General features: G+C 45.8%; 1 protein-coding gene across 1 annotated transcript; it reads right to left on the bottom strand.

Moving 5' to 3' along the window:
- Positions 1 to 1,478: 1,478 nt before the first annotated feature.
- mfn1a (mitofusin 1a) lies at positions 1,479 to 19,367 on the bottom strand. The gene is made up of 17 exons (XM_078287894.1): positions 19,253 to 19,367; positions 18,058 to 18,193; positions 17,511 to 17,673; positions 15,789 to 15,913; positions 15,317 to 15,425; positions 14,941 to 15,048; positions 14,308 to 14,461; positions 12,699 to 12,766; positions 12,053 to 12,174; positions 11,497 to 11,623; positions 9,368 to 9,472; positions 8,364 to 8,466; positions 7,404 to 7,624; positions 6,667 to 6,768; positions 6,234 to 6,430; positions 2,397 to 2,531; positions 1,479 to 1,545 (listed from the first exon to the last, which is right to left on the bottom strand). Exons 1-17 carry the CDS (start codon positions 19,365 to 19,367, stop codon positions 1,479 to 1,481), a joined length of 2,157 nt encoding a protein of 718 aa, XP_078144020.1.
- Positions 19,368 to 20,790: the final 1,423 nt, after the last annotated feature.

The following is a 20,790-nucleotide window of genomic DNA, read 5'->3' as shown; positions in this document are numbered from 1 at the left end:
AACTCCAAGGTGGCTGAACAACTCCAAAATCTCATTTTGCATTTACATTTTACTCATTTATCTGACTCTCACCCAGACAGAATGAGAGTAACAGTAGAATAAACTTCAATAGATCAGCAGCAGTAAGCAGTGGTTCGTCCTGCAGTGAACACTGTAACATACAGTATCAGGGCCTCTCCTCCAGTAGTAGAGGAAGATAATCATAGCTACCAAAGCACATTACTGCACATTCAACAATAATACAAGTGAAGAGTTAATTACCAAAGTGCTATACAGGATATCCATTTGGGGAAAAAAATCATTACCTGCAGTTCATCATTTAATATCTCTAAAATCCGGAGGATGCAGTCGGTAAGTGTTATTTAATCACCCAAGGAATACAATTTATCATTTAGTTTTATCTTGTACTATCATTCATTCTGTAACAGCAGCTGTCACGTTTTCAAAATTTTAAATGTTGGATATCTCAGTTTGGAACAAAAGTCTTCAGTTCAAAATCATATTAGCAGAATCATCTAATAAATCTCAAGTACGCACGTAGCAGTGAGCTTGCACTTTGACAAAGTATAAGAAGCGAACAACCAAGCCTGAACCTGTATGGAAGAGACTCATCCTGTACCAAACACACATATTGAATACCAGAGACGATATCAAGGGAAAGTCATCATGTTGCCTTCTACTGGTTTGTTCAAATCAGTGAGAAAGCCTTGACCTTTACACAGAGAACTGGTTGTAAAGTTATATTACAGATTACACTGAATTAAACATGACAGGGACTCTGTTTCCACATGAAGATACCCTTCCTCATGGCGTCCTGGTGGTTCAGTGGTCTAACCTTAGTGTCCTAGGTTCGAATCCGGACCAGGAACTCTGTCACATGTCATCCCTCTCTCTCCCAACCTTTCCTGTCACTCTTCACTGTCAGATATCTAATAAAGTCAACAATCAATCTCTGCTGATAATTTACTTAAGTAAAAGTACTGGTGTAAAAATTTACTAAAGTAAAAAGTGTCTCATTTAAGATGTCCTCAGAGTAAAAGTTCCAGAGTTCCTTTTTACAATACTTCGGTAAAAATGTACTCAAGTAAAAGTAAAATTACTGACTTTAAAAAATACTCAAAAAAGTACAAGTACACAAAAAAGCGACTCACTTACAGTAACTTGAGTAAATGTAATTAGTTACTTCCACCCTTAATTGTAATTATTTGATGGCTTCTAAATAGAGCTTTATAATGTTTTATTGTATTGAATGCCGCAGTAGGTTAAAATTTATAACGTCATCTATTCAAAAACAGAAGTTCATTTGATGGATTTTGTATCTGTCAGTGTGAAAATGAATGGGGATTTGCCCATGAATGAATCCAGCAGGGGGCGCTGGTTGTCACTTTCCCTCCCCATACACAACAACATGTAGAAGTCCTGAGGATCCAACAGTCCTCCAGTCCAGCAGTTCTCCTGTGAATTCCCAGTTCCAGTCCTCAGTTTCCCTGCAGGTACTGGGCAGAGAAAGCTTCCAGTTGGGATTCCAGTTCAGTGGCTCTGTTCCTGTTAAAAATAAAACAATAATTCATTTTGATATTTATTAAATGGGTTGGTAATGCCAGGTTAAATATTCCCACTATCTGGTCAAATAGTATTATCAATACCTTTCCTGGAAACGTGTTATTACAACAGTCATTCTCATACTTTCTCTAACTGGAATCCTTTTTAATGAATTAAATTCTAGTGAAATCTCCTCAGTGACCCCTGGAACCTGCTCAAATACCCCTGGAACCCCCTAAAAGACTCATGGAACCTCCTCAAAGACCCCTGGAACCCTCAAAGACCTCTGGAACCCTCTCAAAGACTCATGGAACCCCCTCAAAGACCCATGGAACCCCCTCAAGGACCTGGAACCTCCTCAAAGACCCCTGGAACCTCCTCAAAGACCCCTGGAACCCTCTCAAAGACTCGTGGAACCCCCTCAAGGACTCCTGGAACCCTCTTGAAGACCCCTGGAACCTCCTCAAAGACCCCTGGGACCCTCTCAAAGACCCCTGGAACCCTCTCAAAGACTCGTGGAACCCCCTCAAGGACTCCTGGAACCCTCTCAAAGATCCCTGGAACCCTCTTGAAGACCCCTGGAACCCTCTCAAAGATCCCTGGAACCCTCTCAAAGATCCCTGGAACCCTCTTGAAGACCCCTGGAACCCTCTTAAAGACTCATGGAACCCACTCAAGGACATCTGAAACCTCTCAGTGATCAAATCAACTTCTCAGTGATTTACAGCTCACCTGACACTAACCTGAATTATCGTGATGTACTAAACCCCACCCATCTGGTGCTCCAATACATATAAACCAAGAAACTAAGGCTTAACAACTAGTACCATCAACCATCTGGTCTAAGCTCTGACCTGAAGGCCTTGGATCTCCTCTGGATGCTCTCCAGCCTCTGGATCCTGAAGCTCAGCTGCCGGATGTTTCCTTCCAGCTCGGCTTCGCTCAGATCGACCCGCTGACTCAGACGGCTGAAGACTGCTGCCAGCTCCCTGAAACACAGACAGGGAGTGAGCCGCACGTTAAATAACAGTCAAGACTGATTCATTTAGAATGTGCTATTAACATGAACAGGTTTACAATAGAGGACATGAATACCAGAAGTGATGAAAACTAGGAAGGAAGGGAGAAAGGAAAGAAAGGAGGAATGATGGAAGGAGGGACGGAAAGAGGGAAACAAGGAAGAAGTTGAATTGATTCTGAACGGACAGCAGGAGTGTGTGCGTGTGTGTGTGTGTGTGTGTTTTCCCTCACAGCAGGATCTAAAGCTCTTCATCCTCTTACAGAATAAAGGGGCATTAAAGTTGTTTTCAATCATTATCAAGCCACAGAGCAGCAGACGGGCTAAGAGTAAAAGTCCAATCAACTGAAAGGTGTAAATAAAACTAGAACTACTATTACCTTGCCTAATTTTTAAAATAGAAATTAGGGAGGAAGAAAGCTGAGAGATTTCAGTGCTAAAATTCAAAAACAGATGTCAAACAGTGGCGGGCAGACTCTGGTTGTACTCAAGAACTCCTGGAACCCCCTCAAGACCCCTGGAACCTTCTGAAGAACTCCTGGAACCTTCTCAAGACCCCTGGAACCGTCTCAAGACCCCTGGAACATTCTCACGAACTCCTGGAACCTTCTCAAGACCCCTGGAACATTCTCAAGAACTCCTGGAACCTTCTCAAGACCCCTGGAACATTCTCACGAACTCCTGGAACCTTCTCAAGACCCCTGGAACATTCTCAAGAACTCCTGGAACCTGCCAAGACCCCTGGAACATTCTCAAGACCCCTGGAACATTCTCACGAACTCCTGGAACCTTCTCAAGACCCCTGGAACATTCTCAAGAACTCCTGGAACCTTCTCAAGACCCCTGGAACATTCTCACGAACTCCTGGAACCTTCTCAAGACCCCTGGAACATTCTCAAGAACTCCTGGAACCTGCCAAGACCCCTGGAACATTCTCAATACCCCTGGAACATTCTCAAGACCCCTGGAACATTCTCAAGAACTCCTGGAACCTGCTCAAGACCCCTGGAACATTCTCAAGAACTCCTGGAACCTGCTCAAGAATTCCTGGAACCTGCCAAGACCCCTAGGACATTCTCAAGACCCCTGGAACATTCTCAAGATCCCTGGAACATTCTCAGGAACTCCTGGAACCTGCTCAAGAACTCCTGGAACCTTCTCAAGAAGTTCCAAACAAGAGTGCCATTTTTACCCCTATAGGCAGATGGTGGCTATCTACGTTTATAATTTACACATCATGCAACAGCAAAACAGTGGCTTCCTCTTTCATAAACCCTCCTTATAGCTCTCTGGATGGACAATGGGTCATTCTGTTTCACAGGACAGTTTTCCTCAGAGCTTTTCAATCTTTACTTGGGATGTTCGCTTTCAAAAGTTCCTGCCAAGTTGAGGGCCTGAGCCTCTTCAGACTTTCAAGCAGCTGTGCAGCTCTTTGAGCCACTGGGTCATACTGCGTCAGCAGGTTTTTTTTTTCTGAGAGCTTCTCAGGCTTTGCTTGGGCTGTTGGCGTTCAAAATTGACTTGCAACCCAGTATGTCAAAAAGTGAAGACAGCTGTCTAGCACTCTGAGCCACTGGGTCATATTGCTTCTGAGCTTCTTTTCTGGGAGCTTTTCAGTCTTTCCTCTAGATTCTGGCTGGTGTCAAAGGCAGAATCACTTGTTCTCTGAAAGTCTCTAGAAAGTGGGTCTCAAAAAATGAAAACAACTTCAGGTTAGAACTGGGATTGTGAACAGTTTATTCCTCTGAGCTACTGATTGAAACTCTAACATTGCTTGTCTGAGATCATTTCACTTTCCTCTTCGTGCTGGATCTCAAATCAAACATTTACTCAAGAGGACTTGAATATACAATCTGCTGACTTCTGACTAGTTGCTGATCCCATTAAACCAGGCGCCCTCAGATTAAGGTAACACAGCCTGTACTACGACACACTACAAGAGTGTTGTCTGATAACTTTTTAATCTTTCCTCTGGATGTCAGCTTTGAAAACTTCAGAGATAACTAGACAAATGATAACTTCTTCAACCTCATGTAGCTGCCTGACGCAGAGTCCAATCACTTTAGAAGTCATACACTGAAAGCTTTCTACTGTTTTCCCTGTCTGTCTGTTGGCTCTATTGTTAAAACATGAGGTCACATGAGGTATTTCAAACCTAGCATCTTGTGTAACTGCTCATCACAGTAAGCTAACACGAAGCACAGCTTGTGGGCTTGTTCTCTGGGAGGATTTCTTTCCTCTGGATGCCAAAGTAGACTTCGAAGAGAATTAGCATTGAGGATCAGACCAACTGTTTCCTTTGACAGCACTCACATAAACTATAAATACTGGAAAATGAATGACACCGAAGTGTATGCCATTGTTTGCCATTGTGTTAGAAGTGTTTATTGTTCGTGTGAAAGTGGTAGAGATTGTGATGGCTCAGTTGGCTTTTACAACAACATCAACTCCAGCCTGGGACTTCACTACTGTTCACTGTCTAATAAAGCAGAAATGTAAAAAAACAAAACAAGGCTATGACAGATTTTTTTGTTAGATCACAAATGTTGTTGCAATTCTACACTCTATTCATTCTCCCATTGAGAGGCTATGGCTTTATACTGTGATGATGCTGCCACCTAGTGGTGATGCTGCATGTTCTCAATGAATGTACAAGCATCAGCAGGTGACGGTGTCTCTTCTGTGGCGTTCTGTTACCTTCTGAATAGATTTAAAAAATATCTGTAAATGACCTGTGCTCTCCTTTAATTATTGCCTTTATTTATAAAAGTATGACCAAGTCTGCTTCCCCTGGCTGTGAAAATCAAGTGGAGTGAAGGAGGAGACAATTTTCTCAACAAATACCGTCGAGGAGCCCATGAGCAAGGCACTCCAGCCCTGTTGCTCCAGTGCAGCTGCTCAGTGGTCAGTAGTATAAGACAGTGGTACTGGTCAGCTCCCAGTGTGAATGTGTAGAACTGTATTAATGTGAAGCAGGGTGGGGCAGGAAAGTACTTCTTAAGGATAAATAAATGCAGGCGGAGTAAAGGCAGAGACACAAATATTTAGCCTGTTGTTTTAACCCACGTGGAAATAGAATAACACAGTTCAGTGAAATAATATTAATTGACAAAGAAAAAATATTTAGTTATAATAAACAATTTGACTGGGTGAAACATTTTTTTTTTTTGCCTCATTTTAAATTTCAGATGAATTTTATGAATTTTCATGGGTATGTTTGCACTGAGCTCCCATTAATTTCCAGCCCTACTCCAAACCCCACTTTAAGAACCACTGCAGTAGTTGCTCACTTACTTTGTGGACCTGCTGGGATAATTTCTGGTTAATTAAATCATAATGAAATTAAACCATTCATCATTTTGGTGGGAACTCTCTGAAACTCCCTAAAGGATCCCTGGAACCCCCTGAAAGACTCCTGAACCCCCTGAAAGACCCCTGAACCCCACTTTAAGAACAACTCCAATAGTTCTCACTTACCTGTGGACCAGCTGGGATAATTCCTGGTGAATTCAATTATAGTGAAATTAAACTATTCCTCATTTTGTTCCGACCCCCCTGGAACCTCCTCAAGCATCCGTGGAACCCTCAAGGATCCTTGGAACCCCTTCAAGGTGCCCTTGAACCCCTTAAAGATCCCTGAACCCCCGAACCACTGCAGTAGTTGTTCCCTTACTTGTGGACCTGCTGGCTGCAGGCGGAGCTGGTGACGGGGACGATGGCCCTCAGCCGGTGGGTGGTGTGCTCCACAAACTGCAGCTTCAGCGCTCGCTCGCGGCTGCCGTTGGTCCAGGTGAGTTTCTCGTACAGGTAGAGCAGACCGTACAGCGACAGGGAGAGAGCGATGATCCGCCAGCCCACCGAGCGCCAAACCTGGAGCGCAAAAACCCAAGAGTGGAATACGAGTTACCATATTTCAAATCCTTCTTTTTAGAAATTGTTTGATTTCACCAACCCATTGCGGTTTATTTCGCTCTTATGTCGTTTTTGGTTCTGCTTTTATTCTGTTTTGTTCTAACTGTTGATGGTTTTTATTTTCATTTTCTGCCCATTTTATTACCTCTGATTTACTTCATTGTCTCTGTAAAACACTTTGCTGTACCACGTACCACTCCACTGATGACCAGCACAGTCATGGATGCCCGGGAGGTGAGGGAGACCAGACCTGTCGCTATGGAAACCACCATCTCATCCCTGAAGGAGGACCCTTCCTGGAGAGAGAGAGAGGGAGAGGGAGAGAGAGAGAGAGAGAGAGAGAGAAAATGGCCGACATCACAGCCAACATGTTTAGGACAAGTTTTTAGGAATCAAGTGAAAAATGTTCAACATTTAAAGCTGCACTTGGCACGTTGGCGGCCCCAACTGGCAGCGAGAAATAACTGACTGAATGTTGAGGACTTCGATACCCATAAATCATGTGATATTATAAATGACACATCCAGGAAGTTCTCTGTTGATACATAAAGGGACAGACCAAAATTTAATCTATTGTTCTGGTTGCTAACATTAGATAGTTTGGTGGGAGAATTACTATAGACATGGTGTGTTTCGTACCTGATTGTGGCCATTTTAATGCAAAAAACAATTACTTATTTTACAGATTTACACTGGACATCAAGGAGAGGAAGATATGGAGTTCATGATGGGAAATTAAGTTCTGCTCGATCTCTACGATCTTCAAGACATCAAAACTCTGTATTTGTGGCTGAATTGCCCTCAAATCCTCTTCTTTTTCCGAAATCTTGTGACATATTAGGAACTTATATTTTGTAACTCATGCTGTATAGAGTAGGAGAGGAAAGTCTGTACCGGATGTAACGTTGACTTTCCTCCCTGCTGACCCCACCTGAATCCTTGGGTCGCCGCTCGTCAGCGCTCGCTTGGCGTTGGCGGGGCCGATGAAGCGCGTGACGAGGGCCGTCCAGCCCAGAGAGAACTGGAACTCGATGTCCTCCTGGAAGTCTGCGCACAGCGCGGCCAGGTTCAGGTCGTAGGTCAGCTCGAACTTGGTGCTGGGAAGACCGAACTGCTCCTGGACGGCCAGAGACAGCAGAGGACGAACACTCTCTGGGACAAAAACAAAAACAATCCCTGAAAAATACAACATCTCACTTGTTTGGCTAACTTTTCTGACTCACACTGGCTGACGAATTCCAAAATGAAGAATTTAATTCCAAAATGACAATATCAACCATTTGAAAAGAAAAATGGTATCTCTTACAAAATGATTGCTGATTGCTGGCATGAAGGCAAAGCACAGTATGTTAGGAGTTTATCTAAAGACCTCAGCTTGTAAAATAGTTATCTTGGATGGAATCATTTGTGTTTTGTTTTTTTTCACTTCAGAATGAAACCCTTCACAGACACTGCCCACTCCCTGTTTACATGGTTTTGATTGTATTTTTGCTTCTTTGCTTTCTTTTGGATGTTGTTTGGAACTGTTATGTTTATCATGATGCGGTTTTCTTTCTCGCCCAGGTCTGCCTCGGAAAAAAGATTTCTAATTTCAATGGGACTAAAGCAGTAAAATAAAATGAATTAAAAAATAATATATCTGGATAGCTAGATACACAGATACAAAAAAAAAGAAAAAAAAATATAAAAAAATAAAATAAAACAAAATTTAAAGAAAAATAAAATATAAATAAAATACAATTTTAAAATAAAATAAAACAAAAATAAAAAAAATTGAAAAAAGTTAAGTAAAGTAAAAATTAAATTAAATTAAACAAAACTAAATTAAATTAAACAAAACTAAAATTGTATTTAATTGAATTTAATTAAATGTACCTGCAGTGTAGCCTACCTGTCATGTGGTTCTGGTTGTCCTGGATGTCTCTCAGGATGCTGGAGGAGCAGCGATGAGCCAGACAGCCAATCAGCCGCTCCTCCACATGGAGCAGCAGCTTCTGCAGGGAAAACACAGCAGTAAGCCCACTGCTGGTCCAGAGGTCCACACACACACACACACACACACACACACACACACACACACACGCAGTCTTACTTAAGTCACTTTTGGGGTATTTACATAGACTTACATTCATTTCCTGGAGACTTACCCTAACCCTAACCTTAACCATTGACCCAACAATCTGCTTTTTACCAATTGGGGACACGGCTTTTGTCCCCAATTGCACAAGCCGTCCCCAATCAACTGGTCTTAAGTCTGGTGTGTGTCCCTGAAAGTGACTTAAGTCATACCTGCGCGCACACACACACACACACATACACACACAAACACTCAAGCACACACGTGGCACTTGACCTCAATATTGCCTCAGAGGAACTAACGGCGCATTAAGCTGCTTTACTTACAATCCAGTTTACAGTACATGCACAAACATTGTGTATGTGTGTGTGTGTGTGTGTGTGTGCGTGCGTGCATGTGTGTGTGTGTTATAAGATTGAAAGTCAAGTCAGGTAGATCCAGGTACAACAAGGTTTACAGAGTCACAGAGGGTTTAGCAGTTTGACTGACTGGCTTCACTGCAGCGATGACAGAACTGGGCATGGTGTGTGTTTTATTTTCTCAGTTGGTATCAACAGACTGACCAGACAAGCTTAAAGTCAGAATTCACAACATTTTCCTCTAGATAACTGTCCTGCTCCTCTCTCTCTCTCTGACTCAACAGTGATCCAACCTACATCCAGTTCATAAAGCTTCTCCACTGTCTGCTCTCAACAGCTGCTGTCTGGTAGCTCTAGTAGAAGAAGAACTGGGTAGTTAGCATGAGTTAGCCATCATGGCTGAACAGACAAAGATCCAAGCTCCGCCCACACTGTTTGATTGGCTCTGACCGGACTTACTGCTTTGTAGAGGTCCAGTGTTTCCTGCGTCGGGTTGAAGTCCGCCCTGAACTCCTCCACCAACACAGGTAGACTTCGGATCTGGTCTGACAGGGCCGTGGAGACCTGAAAGAGTACCATTATACTGTCGTTAGACTTAAACATCACTGTGAAATGTCAATATATCAGTGGGTGAATCAGAAAATTAACACATTTCCAGAGTTACATACAGTTAATTCCATATTTTGTGATTTATTCCTTTATATTTTAGGACTTCAACTTTAACTGAGAGGTCAATGATCATGCACAGTGTAGCTGAGGTAGTTAGAGGCCTCGATGTTTACATGTTAGCTTAGCTTGCTACTTTTACATTGTTAGCATTATACCTTTCTCACAGTGATTTCCCATGATTTTACAGCCATATCACCTTTGGAAAACTGAATACTGGCCGATAGTATACAAGTGCATTTGAGAAAGCCTTTTTAGATGAATTATCTTAATAACAGCCGGATCGTCTTGTGTAGCCTAGCTACTCTTTTGTTACAATTTCATCAAGATTGTATTCACGACCCAAACACCCGTCATCAGCCTCAGGCATCTGATGTCAGTGTCCTCTAGTGTAGCGATACAAAGGAATGAAATACCTGTCTTTGGCCCAGGGGCTCTCTATAATGTAAAACAGGTAAACTGTACTGAAACACCTGCTCTCAGTGATTCATATTAATTCTATTATACACCAAATACCTTCTTTTCAAGTGAAACGTGAGCACTATGCCATACTACTTTTATTTTTGGTTGTGCTACTTTTTTCCTCCTGTGAAAGCCCAAAGTAAACCAGATGAAGCCTGGCTCTCACACAGCTAAGCTCTACCTCCCGTCTCACCTGTCTCACCTGCAGGAGGCGTCCACCTCCCGTCTCACCTGCAGGAGGCGTCTACCTCCTGCCTCACCTGTCTCACCTGCAGGAGGCGTCTACCTCCCGTCTCACCTGTCTCACCTGCAGGAGGCGTCTACCTCCCGCCTCACCTGTCTCACCTGCAGGAGGCGTCTACCTCCCGTCTCACCTGTCTCACCTGCAGGAGGCGTCTACCTCCCGTCTCACCTGTCTCACCTGCAGGAGGCGTCTACCTCCCGTCTCACCTGTCTCACCTGCAGGAGGCGTCTACCTCCCGTCTCACCTGCAGGAGGCGTCTACCTCCTGCCTCACCTGTCTCACCTGCAGGAGGCGTCTACCTCCCGCCTCACCTGTCTCACCTGCAGGAGGAGTCTACCTCCCGTCTCACCTGCAGGAGGCGTCTACCTCCTGCCTCACCTGTCTCACCTGCAGGAGGCGTCTACCTCCCGTCTCACCTGTCTCACCTGCAGGAGGCGTCCACCTCCCGTCTCACCTGTCTCACCTGCAGGAGGAGTCTACCTCCCGTCTCACCTGCAGGAGGCGTCTACCTCCCGTCTCACCTGCAGGAGGCGTCTACCTCCTGTCTCACCTGCAGGAGGCGTCTACCTCCTGCCTCACCTGTCTCACCTGCAGGAGGCGTCTACCTCCCGTCTCACCTGTCTCACCTGCAGGAGGCGTCCACCTCCCGTCTCACCTGTCTCACCTGCAGGAGGAGTCTACCTCCCGTCTCACCTGCAGGAGGCGTCTACCTCCCGTCTCACCTGCAGGAGGAGTCTACCTCCCGTCTCACCTGTCTCACCTGCAGGAGGCGTCTACCTCCCGTCTCACCTGCAGGAGGCGTCTACCTCCCGTCTCACCTGCAGGAGGAGTCTACCTCCCGTCTCACCTGTCTCACCTGCAGGAGGCGTCTACCTCCCGTCTCACCTGCAGGAGGCGTCTACCTCCCGTCTCACCTGCAGGAGGCGTCTACCTCCCGTCTCACCTGTCTCACCTGCAGGAGGCGTCTACCTCCCGTCTCACCTGCAGGAGGCGTCCACCTCCCGTCTCACCTGCAGGAGGCGTCTACCTCCCGCCTCACCTGTCTCACCTGCAGGAGGCGTCCACCTCCCGTCTCACCTGCAGGAGGCGTCTACCTCCCGCCTCACCTGTCTCACCTGCAGGAGGCGTCCACCTCCCGTCTCACCTGCAGGAGGCGTCCACCTCCCGTCTCACCTGCAGCCTCAGCTGTGAAGCCTCGGCAGCAGCAGCTGTGTACCTTGGCAGCCACGTCATCTGTCAGAGTCTTGATCCGCTCTCTGAGGCTGTCGCTCAGACGGTTAATCTGCCCACGCACAAAGTCCAGCCGGTCTCTCTGCTCCTCTCTCTCCTCCAGGCAGTAGATCCTACAAGGGGTCAAAGGTCATTAGAGGCAGGCAGAGCCACCTATCTCTCTAGAGAAACTACTGTCTGGGAATAAATCACTCCAACAAGACTGGAAACCTCTGCTGGGGTGGAACTTCTTCAAGGAAAAAGGGTGAATTTAGTGGTTCCTTAAGTGGTTCCTCTCACACCAGTGGTATTGTTAGTGCTAGTGTTTCTCCACATTAAGACTACATTTCCCATAATCCCCTGGGCCTTCTGTCCATCCCTTCCCCTCCCTAATGTAGGGTAGAGGCTACTGATCTTCTTCTGATGGTCTTGTTTGTTTATGGGAGTTACAGTAATGTTTCAAAAGTAATGTGGTAATGTTAATGTTAAAATGTTACTCATAGCACTTTTAAGTATTTTTGGACATACAGAGAAGTATTTGGCTGAGAAGTTAATTTCCTTACTTTCTGTCGGCGGAGGCGATGTTGATGGAGTCCATGACGGCCTTGATGGCCTCAGTGATCTGCCAGGCTCTGACAGTGTGCTGCTCAAACTTCGTTTTGATCGCAGACTGGGAGATGAACTCCTGCAGGGTCAAAGGTCATTTTAGAGTAGGAACTGACTCTGGACGACCACAGACATCTCAACTTTAATTTTGTTGCTGTATCTACACTGGTTTTTAACGTTGGTGCAGACCACATCTACATCTGTTCAACGTCTAAATGTTTGCTGAGATTAATTCTTTTTTGCAACCTCTGTTTAATAGATATTATAGAACTTTTGCACACCTGAATATTCCCAAAACAGGTGCGTAGGAGAAGACTGGAAGTCGGCAGTTGAAAGAAAGAAGCTCCTGCATGCTGTCCACTTAATTTACAATTAAAATAGGTTTTATTGGGAACCATGTTTCGGTACAAAGACCTTCATCAAGTTATCTGTTGTTTCCAATGACACCTATTTTAATTGCAAGTGAAGTGGACAGTTGCAACCTCTGTTTAAATTTGTTTTCTTTCCTGGTGTCATGTCCAAAATGAAAAACCCTCAGCGCTCATTATAAATACAATACAAACGAAGCAGGTTTGCGGCGTGCTGAGCCTTGTTGTTTCGTACCTCGAACGTTCTCTCGAAGCTCTGGAACTCCCTCAGTCTCTCATGGAAACCTTCTGCCAGAGCGCCACCTGCAGGAGCAACACAACCAAACTCTGTCGGACTCTCAGGTTCAGTAAAGACGGACTCTCAGGTTCAGTAAAGACGGACTCTCAGGGTCAGTAAAGACGGACTCTCAGGGTCAGTAAAGACGGACTCTCAGGTTCAGTAAAGACGGACTCTCAGGGTCAGTAAAGACGGACTCTCAGGGTCAGTAAAGACGGACTCTCAGGTTCAGTAAAGACGGACTCTCAGGTTCAGTAAAGACGGACTCTCAGGGTCAGTAAAGACGGACTCTCAGGTTCAGTAAAGACGGACTCTCAGGTTCAGTAAAGACGGACTCTCAGGTTCAGTAAAGACGGACTCTCAGGTTCAGTAAAGACGGACTCTCAGGTTCAGTAAAGACAGATTCTCAGGTTCAGTAAAGACAGCAGCTGCGTGTCGGCGGTTGCGATCAAGGTGAGTTGAGGCGAGACAGAGCTGATGGTTTGGTTTTGGACCCACAGACAATATCGGCTCCAGAGTCAGCTGTCAATGAGCTCTGTTGCCTCTTGCTGCTGACCAAATGGGGTTTGTCTCATCTGTCTGTCTCACCTGTCTGACCTGTCTTACCCGTCTCCCCTGTTTCCCCTTCACACCTGTCTCACCTGTTTCCCTTTGTCTCACCTGTCTCCCCTGTCCCACCTGTCTCACCTGTTTCCCCTGTCTCACCTGTCTCACCTATTTCCCCTGTCCCACCTGTCTCACCTATTTCCCCTGTCTCACCTGTCTCACCTGTTTCCCTTGTCTCACCTGTCTCCCCTGTCCCACCTGTCTCACCTGTCCCACTGGTCCCACCTGTCTCACCTATTTCCCCTGTCCCACCTGTCTCACCTGTCTCACCTGTCTCCCCTGTCTCACCTGTCCCACCTGTCTCCCCTGTTTCACCCGCCTCACCCGTCTCATTCCTCTCACCCATTTCCCATGTCTCACCTGTCTCACCTGTCCCACCTGTCCCACCTGTCTCACCTGTTTCCCCTTCACACCTGTCTCACCTGTTTCCCTTGTCTCACCTGTCTCCCCTGTCCCACCTGTCTCACCTGTCTCCCCTGTCCCACCTGTCTCACCTGTTTCCCCTGTCCCACCTGTCTCACCTGTCTCCCCTGTCCCACCTGTCTCAACTGTTTCCCTTGTCTCACCTGTCCCCCCTGTCCCACCTGTCTCACCTGTTTCCCCTGTCTCACCTGTCCCACCTGTCTCCGCTGTCTCACCTGTCCCACCTGTCTCACCTGTCCAACCTGTCTCCCCTGTTTCACCCACCTCACCTGTCTCATTCCTCTCACCCATTTCCCATGTCTCATCTGTCTCACCTGTCCCACCTGTCCCACACGTCTCACCTGTCTGTCTCACCTGTCTGTCTCACCTGTCTGTCTCACCTGTCTGTCTCACCAGTCTCACCTGTCTGTCTCACCCGTCTCACCTGTCTGTCTCACCTGTCTCACCTGTCTGTCTCACCTGTCTGCCTCACCAGTCTCACCTGTCTGTCTCACCTGTCTGTCTCACCCATCTCACCTGTCTGTCTCACCTGTCTCACCTGTCTCAGGCATGCCCTGCGCTCGGTGCATCCTGGAGCTCAGCACCTCCTTGGCGGAGACGAAGAAGATCCTCCCCGGCGCCTCGTCCAGACTCACCACCTTCAGCTCCTCCGCCAGGAAGCTCACACAGCGCTCCAGGTGCTGCTTCCTCACCTGCTCAGAGCATCATGGGAAATAACTCAGCATCTGCTATATGGTGCAGCTTTTAATCCAGAGAACCAGTTTTTCAGAGCTGGCAGCTGGCAAACTTGAATGCAAAGAAGCTTTTCTATAAATCGAAATGGCAATGACTTCTTTTGTGAAAATGTTCAGAATGGACACGACTGGAAAAAGGTTGAGAAGCTTTTGTTTCTTATATAAAGTCTTATATAAACCAAAGACAGGGAAATAAATTCTTCTGAATCTGAATCTGAATCTACTAGAAATCCTTTGAAAAGTACCATCATTTGTTTGGATTTTGTGCAGTCCATCAGTTTGTACAAGTAAGTTTCCCTTGTTTCAGAGGGCGGTTTTCTCATTTTTAATTACTTTCACAATGAAAGATTTGGGAGTGAATCTGCAGTCCTGACTGGCAGCATCAGTGATAACTGAACTGTATGGAGAGTATAGAGTAGAAGTGCCGGACACCTTACCTCCTCTATGTACTCAGGCTCGGTCACTGACGCGTCCCATCTGTTGTGGAGGATGAAGATGTTCGGTTTGGAAATCCGCTCGCTGACTTTGTGGAAGAAAAGCTTCTCCTGCAGACAGAGAACAGAGAAATATCAAATGCAGCCCAGGCATCAAGAAGATCTGCTTTTGTTGTCAAATGATAATGTAACAGAGGTTTTGCAGTTGCATCACAAATCTCCCAGCAACCACAGCTAACTCCATCATGGATATAAATGAAATATTCAACAAGCAGCTAGAAACAGAGAGCTAGCTGAAATAGCTACAGGTTTAAGGTTACCAGTTTACCAGTTTAAAGTCTGTCTGATAAAGCCGGTGTGTGTGTGGAGCGCTCCTCACCGTGTTCATGAGCGTGGACTCGGCGTTCCCCACCAGGACGAAGACGTCGGCGTCCAGACAGAACTTATCGATCCAGCTGTCCAGCTCCAGAGTCACATCGGTGCCAGGGCTGCAGAAACACTTCATCTTATCATCTTATCATCTTTATTTATCGTTTATTGAACCGAGGCCTGCTGTTGCTGAGCTGCTGTGGTGAATTTAGACTTTGCTCTTTTATGGGTTTTTGCTTGTATGTTTGCTTCTTTACATTGTTGTATGTTGTCGGTCTGAAATATTTATGTTTATCACGATGCTGCTCTCTACTGTTTTGTCGTTATTCCATATTCAGTTCACTTTACATTTCTGTCTATTGGACTTTATTCTCAGAATTCTGACTTTATTCTGACTGTATATGGTTGTTATACATTTTTGAATCATTTTTTCTAATCCTCTTCCATGCAGGATAAATAAAGGGTAAAGAGGAGGAGTTCACCTGTCCATCAGAACCAGGTCGTCTCTCAGCAGAGCGCAGCGGCTTTTGGGCCAGAAAACTTTCACCAGACTGCCAGAGTCCAGAGTGGGATCCATGTGGAGAGCATGAGCCAGCTGGTTCACTGTCTGCGGGGGGGGGGGGGGGGGGGGGGGAGGAAGAGGAAGAGGAGGAGAGGAAGAGGAGGAGGAGAGAAGAAGAGGAGGAAGAGGAGGAGGAAGAAGAGGAGGAGGAAGAAGAGGAGGAGGAGAGAAGAAGAGGAGGAGGAGAGAAGAAGAGGAGACGAAGAGGAGGAGGAGAAGGACGAGGACGAGGATGAGAGAAAGAGGAGGAGGAGGAGGAGGAGGAAGAGGAGGAGAGAAAGGAGAGGAAGAAGAGGAGGAAGAAGAGGAGGAGGAGAGAAGAAGAGGAGAGGAAGAGGAGGAGGAGGAGGACGAGAGAAAGAGGAGAAGAGAAGAAGAGGAGGAGAGAAAGAAGAGGAGGAGGAAGAGGAAGAAAAAGAGGAGAGAAAGAGGACAACAGAAGAAGAGGAGAGAAAGAAGAGGAGGAGGAAGGGGGGAGAAAGAAGAAGAGAAGGAGAGGAAGAGGAGAACAGAAGAAGAGGAGGAGGAGAGAAAGAAGAGGAGGAAGAAGAGGGGGAGAGAAAGGAGAAGAAGAGAAGGAGAGGAAGAGGAGAGAAAGGAGAGGAAGAGGAGGAGGAGAGAAGAAGAGGAGAGGAAGAAGAGGAGGAAGAAGAGGAGGAGGAGGAGGAGAGAAGAAGAGGAGAGGAAGAGGAGGAGGACGAGAGAAAGAGGAGAAGAGAAGAAGAGGAGGAGAGAAAGAAGAGGAGGAGGAAGAGGGGGAGAGAAAGAAGAAGAAGAGAAGGAGAGGAGGAGGAGAGAAAGAAGAGGAGGACGAAGAGGGGGAGAGAAAGAAGAAGAAGAGAAGGAGAGGAAGAGGAGAGAAAGGAGATGAAGAGGAGGAGAGAAGAAGGGGAGAGAAAGAAGAAGAAGAGAAGGAGAGGAAGAGGAGAGAAAGGAGAGGAAGAGGAGGAGGAGAGAAGAAGAGAAGAAGAAGAGGAGGAAGAAGAGGAGGAGGAGGAGGAGAGAAGAAGAGGAGAAGAAGAGGAGGAGAGAAAGAAGAGGAGGAGGAAGAAGAAGAGAAGAAGAAGAGGAGGAAGAAGAGGAGGAGGAGGAGAGAAGAAGAGGAGAGGAAGAGGAGGAGGAGGACGAGAGAAAGAGGAGAAGAGAAGAAGAGGAGGAGAGAAAGAAGAGGAGGAGGAAGAAGAAGAAAAAGAGGAGAGAAAGAGGACAACAGAAGAAGAAGAGGAGGAGAGAAAGAAGAGGAGGAGGAAGAGGGGGAGAGAAAGGAGAAGAAGAGAAGGAGAGGAAGAGGAGAGAAAGGAGAGGAAGAGGAGGAGGAGAGAAGAAGAGGAGAGGAAGAAGAGGAGGAGGAGAGAAAGAGGAGAACAGAAGAAGAGGAGGAGGAGAGAAAGAAGATGAGGAGGAAGAGGGGGAAGAAGAGGAAGGCCAAGTAATCGCTGAGTCATTGGTATTGATCAACAGCCATTTTGTGCTGTGAGACAGAAACATCTTCCTTCCTCCCCGTGCGATTTCCCATGATGCCTCCCTGCACGCCGCTCCCCGTGCCATTTCCCATGATGCCTCCCTGCACGCCGCTCCCCGTGCCATTTCCCATGATGCCTACCTGCACGCCGCTCCCCGTGCCATTTCCCATGATGCCTACCTGCACGCCGCTCCTCTCTCCGGACGCCTCGGCGGTGAGGAAGGCCTCGTCTCCGTCGGTTCCCTCCACCCGCAGGAAGCAGTTGGTGGTGTGTCCGATGCCGCTGGGCAGCACGCGGTCCCGCAGCATGGCGTTGATCACCGTGCTCTTCCCGTTACTCGTCCTGACACACACACACACACACACACACACACATGCACACACACACACACACACACACACACACACACACAGTCAGGTGTTTAATAGGTTTAATAGGTTGAGTCTTGACTTGATGCATGAAGAGAAGACTTGAGACTTGACTTGTACTTTGATGACTTGAATTTTAAATATTTTTTATTATTCCATTCATAGAGATAATGAGAAAATGATGTCATTTTCTTAGGATAACAACATCATTTTCTCATCATCTCGAGATAAGAAGGGCAGAGAGTATAAAGCATATTGAGATGACAAATTATTTGGTGTGAAAACATGACCTATACAATAATACATAATCACCAATAACTATAATAACCTAAAACTGAGAACATGTTTTTATTCTCACCTGCCGAAGAAGGCGACCTTCATGTGCCTGCGGACCAGCACCTCCCTGATGGTTGCCAGTTTGGTGGCGCAGGTCTGCATCTCCAGACTCTGCTCCTCCACAGCCACCTGGCCCAGGTCGTCGCTCCGCCAGGTCTCTGAGGACAGGACAGGACAGGAGGGACGGGTCAGTCCAACAAGTCCTGCTGGACCTGATCCTTCATGTGTCAAATCTACAGGATCCATCTGTCTATCGGCACCTTGTTTTTGTTTTTCTAACATACTTTACATACAGTACAAAAGAAAGAGTAAGGGGAAAAAAGGACCACATATTTAAATTTCATTATATCTAAAATGTAAATAAGGAAAATGGATGAGAGAAGAAAAAAAGAAAAGAAAAGAAAAATCAACAATAATTGCCATTTGAAAACAAATATTCGAGGGGTTTCTTTACGATTCCATATGTGTCATTGTGCAGAATTTTCTTTTTCTTTTTTCTGGGGTCTGCCCCCATCAAGTTTTAAGATTCAGAAACCTCATTCCTGCACTCTGGTGACTTTTTATGTATAATAATAATGAAAATATAGTACAGAGAAATGCATCTACATGTTTTAATTTCTTGTAAAAAGTTATTTTTCGACCCTCAGGCTCCAAACAGAAAGCAATTCGACAAACCCTGCAGAAGACAGGCAGAAGACTTTCCTTTAAAACTTTAAATTAATAATAAGAAAGATGGATTCATCTTTCACAGTTCATCCTAATAAATAAATTTTGAACAATTTTGAACAGCGACTGAAACTTGCAGGCAGATTTATTTTTCTTCAAACTCTTCCTTTCTGTTTCACGGTGTAAGCACGTTTGGCTCCAACCAACTGAATTAATAACGTAACCATAGAGACCGAGGAGGTTTTAGACGACAGTTTTTGGTCTTATGTATTTTGTTGACCGTTCAGAAACAGCAGTGTCAGTAGAGGGACGAGAATGTTTGTGTTTACTGTTTTTAGGAAATTTTTGAAAGATTTTGAAATTTGATCAAAATGTGGGAGAAAATCAGGAGAAATGAGAGCAGGAGAGAACAAAAGAGCAGGAGGGTTGGACAGTAAGCTCTGACCTCTGACCTCTGACCTCGAGAAAACACTGAGACATAAACGTTCACATCATTAGTTCTCTTCCCATGAGCCTTTGCAGAAACAGAGTGTGAGGTTTGAGTCTCTGACCGTCGACGAAGGCGGAGCCGTCCTTCACGAAGTCCAGCAGCTGGTCGAACACGGCGGTGATGGAACGCTTCGCCACGACGAAACGCCTCAGAGGAGACGGATCCTCCACATCCATGACTCCTGACACACACACACACACACACACACACACACACACACACACGCCACAAAAACACACAACAGACTTACACTTGCACATATACAATACACACTTTCTCTCTCTGGCCTCCTCTCTAGCTCTCTCTAACACACATACACACACACATTCACACACACACACACACACACACTCACACACACACCTACACAGAGACCACACACACACACACACACACACACACACACACACACACAACTTGCATTCTCATGCATGCACACACACACATACTGTAAAACATACACGGACACACACACATACAAAACATGCACTTACATATACACACTTTTTGTCTCTGGCTCTCTCTCTAGCTTTCTCTCCAATACACACACACACACACACACTAAAACAAACACACACTCACAGGTACACACACACACACACACACACACACACATTGGCAACGAGCACACTAAAATACACACACAAAACATGCATGCTCTAATTCACACGCAAACACACACATACACAATGCACACACACACACACACAATAACCTATACACACTCACGTAGACAATCTTTTCTCTGCTCTTTAGTTCTCTCTAATTCAGACACACACACACACACACACACAGACCCTCACAATGAGCACAGATACACTAAAATACACACACAACACACACACACATACACTAAAGCATACACACTCACATAAACACACTTTCTGTTTGCTGTGCTTTCTAGCTCGCTCTAATTCAGACACACACACACACACACTCACACACACACACACACACACACACACACACACACACACACACACCAAACCTCTTCAGCTGCAGAAGCTCTTCATGTGTTCAGATCTTCCTGCTGTTTTCCTGCCGGCTGCGTTCCATCCTGCAGCCGATCTGACCGCTCCTCCATCCGCACACATCCAGATCTGCTGCGGCAAATCCCCCTGTGTGTGTGTGTGTGTGTGTGTGTGTGTGTGTGTGTGTGTGTGTGCACGTGCAGACAGATCCTCTTAGCAGATCCTCTTAGAGCTGCTTCACCTGCAGGTCTGTCTCACCTGGATCAACCCATTTCTCTTCTTTTCTCTTCCCCCTTTCTTGTGCTTTGTTTCACTTATTTGATGTTTTATTGTTTTTATTGTTAATAAAACTGTCACTCGTCCCGCAGGTGTTTGCCAAGTATTACAGGTTGAATGAATTGATTGAATGAACTGAAAACTGAAGTGGAGCACGCTGAACGCTTTTCTTCCAGCGCTGCATACAAGCCAGTTCACTTACCTCCATAAATAATAACCAACAAAACCATTTATAACTTGTGTTGTGATTTTGAGAGAATTGGTTTCATATTCTATTGAGGAAACAAACAGGAGATTTTTCAAAGACAAAAAATGAAAAGCATGTCTCTGAACATCATCCTGAACTTTCCTT

This window comes from Centroberyx gerrardi, chromosome 13 (assembly GCF_048128805.1).
Source record: "Centroberyx gerrardi isolate f3 chromosome 13, fCenGer3.hap1.cur.20231027, whole genome shotgun sequence".
In the NCBI taxonomy this organism is placed as follows: Eukaryota; Metazoa; Chordata; class Actinopteri; order Beryciformes; family Berycidae; genus Centroberyx; species Centroberyx gerrardi.
The sequence above is the reverse complement of the archived record's forward strand: the minus strand, read 5'-3'. Positions and strand labels throughout refer to the sequence as shown.

Coding starts and splice junctions, on each gene's coding strand:
- mfn1a (XM_078287894.1), bottom strand. CDS start 19,367: ATGGATGTGGAGGATCCGTCTCCTCTGAGGCGTTTCGTCGTGGCGAAG. Junction 12,175..12,698: donor GCTTCGAGAGAACGTTCGAG/GTACGAAACAAC, acceptor TTGACCCTGCAG/GAGTTCATCTCCCAGTCTGC. Junction 1,546..2,396: donor AGGAGATCCAAGGCCTTCAG/GTCAGAGCTTAG, acceptor TATTTTTAACAG/GAACAGAGCCACTGAACTGG.